Here is a 2,110-nt window from a genome sequence, read left to right as displayed (position 1 = left end):
CAATAAAAATATATAGGAAATTCAAGTTTACATAGCATGCTCAGAAAAATAAATTGTCAAGACTTAACACTAAACAGCTATGCAAATCTGGATCAACACAAAATCAAGCTAGATGATAAACAAAATCCAATTTGGTCTTTCTTTAAAATACTTCAAATTGCTGTTTTAAAAAAGTTTTACATTCACAAATCAATGTGGAGAAAGGCCACTGAATGTGAGAACACCCAAGGCTTTTGATCTGATGGCTAATGTTGCCTTGGAATTCACCAGTTAACAGGGCAAAAGGTCCAAGGCTCAAGTTTTAAAATTCTTTTGCTAAGAAAAGACACACACAGTGATTGTTGACAGCTGCATACCTCTAAAAGAAGAGAGAGGAGGGAGTAAAATGAGAATAGTTAAGCTGTATGTTTTGTTAAAATATGACAACCAAAAAATATCACATCAATACAATTTCAGCAGCACTCTCCAATTTTTCATAAAATAATATGAATACACATTTTAAAGCAAAAGTCCTACCTATTTCACAACAAAGTAATAGTTTATAGCTGGGAATGAGTCCCACGGGAACCAATTTTGGGGTTGTATACAGCTCTGATTCTTTAGGGTGACACTGTAGATGTGCTGAGAGCCCCCCAAAGGCTGACTGGTTCTACACTTACAAACGCCTCGTAGAGCTAAGAAGTCACATGCTGAGCCAATTTGGGGACAAAATACCCGACTCTGTCCTGGCCATCTGGAAAGGCATGTGAGTGATGAGTGAAGGGGGCCTATCACTCTGATTGGTAAGAATGAGAGAGACCAGCCCAGCACATTGGCAGCGACACAGCTGAGGTCCCTGGCCATTTTTAGGTCTCTTATCAGTGCACCAAAATGCTAGCTCGGTGTCCCGACGTCCACTGTGATTTTGGTATATAATGGGTATCTCTGTACGTCCAACACCTCGTAAGTGAGTGAGTTCAAACCATCAGAGAGCATTGTCTCCTTCGTATGTGCAATTCGGTCAAATCTACAAGAAAAAAAAAGGGCAAGTGTGATTGGTGTAAAAACAAAAATCTTAAGGAAAAAAACTATTAAATGTTTGTACTTCATTGTTCCTGTCACCACACCCCATGGACTGAACCGTTCCATACCCTCGAGGCACAGAGCTCTCTCCAGAGCCTTATTCCTGCACCCTGCCCCATCCTAAAGGGAGAAGAAGGAATATAAGTGCACACAGAACGTACCTCTGAGGATTGGGTTCATTTTTCTTATCTCTTGAGTGGCGAATCATCCGACACTTTCCAATCACAGCATTTGGGCGAGATATAGACATACCTCTAAAAGCTAACCTGCAAGGAATAAATGGACAAACCATCATCGTAGAGCTGCCATAAGCTTGGGTCTGATCACCCTAGATACAAGACTGTTGCCCCATCCAGCATCCTGCTTACTGTTCTTACTTGGCCCAGACCCCAGCCCAGTATGGCACTGGTTAAAACTCACACCCTTTCCCCACGTTCTTTTACCACTGATTACGTGGTTTGTGCTGGTGGCTATTATGTTCAGCTGAATTTGGCTCTAGATGTGTCTGCCTTCGTGGAACTTACAGTATGGATGCTTAGAATACAGGTCAGTCAGTGCCAGGATGGAGGTGAAGAAGGGAAGGTGGGGTTGTGGGGCACAGAGAGAAGCAATTAACGCTACCTGAGCAACACCAGGCAGAACCGAGATATGAAAACAAATGGGTGTCTGCCAGAGCATTTCCGACAGCACAGGCAAAGGCAGGGAGGCAGAACGAGGAGAGTGCCCTCAGGAAGCAACACCAGCTTCCAGGGACTGGTGAAAGAATCTGGGGCAGGAAGTGGCTGGAGATGAGCTGGAAAGAAGGGCAAAGGCTAAATCACAGAGGCCTCTACAGAGCTTTAAACATCCCAGTGAACAATGCCAGTGTCTGAAAGGAAAGTAATATGCAGTGTTTCTCAAAGTTTTTGGCCTACGAGACATCTCTCTGATAAGCAGTGTAAGAATGGAGAGCAGGAAATAAGACTACAGGCAGCCAGGACAGGGCAGAAGGTTCTGAGTAGAGTCTGAGGAAAAGAAATGAGGACCAAGACCAAAACCTTGGCAGCAG

At 43.6% G+C, this 2,110-nt stretch overlaps 1 protein-coding gene across 1 annotated transcript in view; it reads right to left on the bottom strand.

Annotated features, from left to right (window-relative positions):
* Positions 1 to 381: 381 nt before the first annotated feature.
* B4GALT1 (beta-1,4-galactosyltransferase 1) overlaps positions 382 to 2,110 on the bottom strand; it is a 45,581-nt gene continuing 43,852 nt past the window's right edge. Inside the window, exons 5-6 of the mRNA XM_015592672.2 lie at positions 1,224 to 1,328; positions 382 to 1,006 (exon numbers count right to left, since the gene is read on the bottom strand). Of these exons, the coding sequence (XP_015448158.1) occupies positions 874 to 1,006; positions 1,224 to 1,328 (238 nt within the window). The 3' untranslated portion in view covers positions 382 to 873. The remainder of the gene's footprint in view (positions 1,007 to 1,223; positions 1,329 to 2,110) is intronic.

Source organism: Pteropus alecto, unplaced genomic scaffold, assembly GCF_000325575.1.
Source record: "Pteropus alecto unplaced genomic scaffold, ASM32557v1 scaffold206, whole genome shotgun sequence".
In the NCBI taxonomy this organism is placed as follows: domain Eukaryota; kingdom Metazoa; phylum Chordata; class Mammalia; order Chiroptera; family Pteropodidae; genus Pteropus; species Pteropus alecto.
The sequence above is the reverse complement of the archived record's forward strand: the minus strand, read 5'-3'. Positions and strand labels throughout refer to the sequence as shown.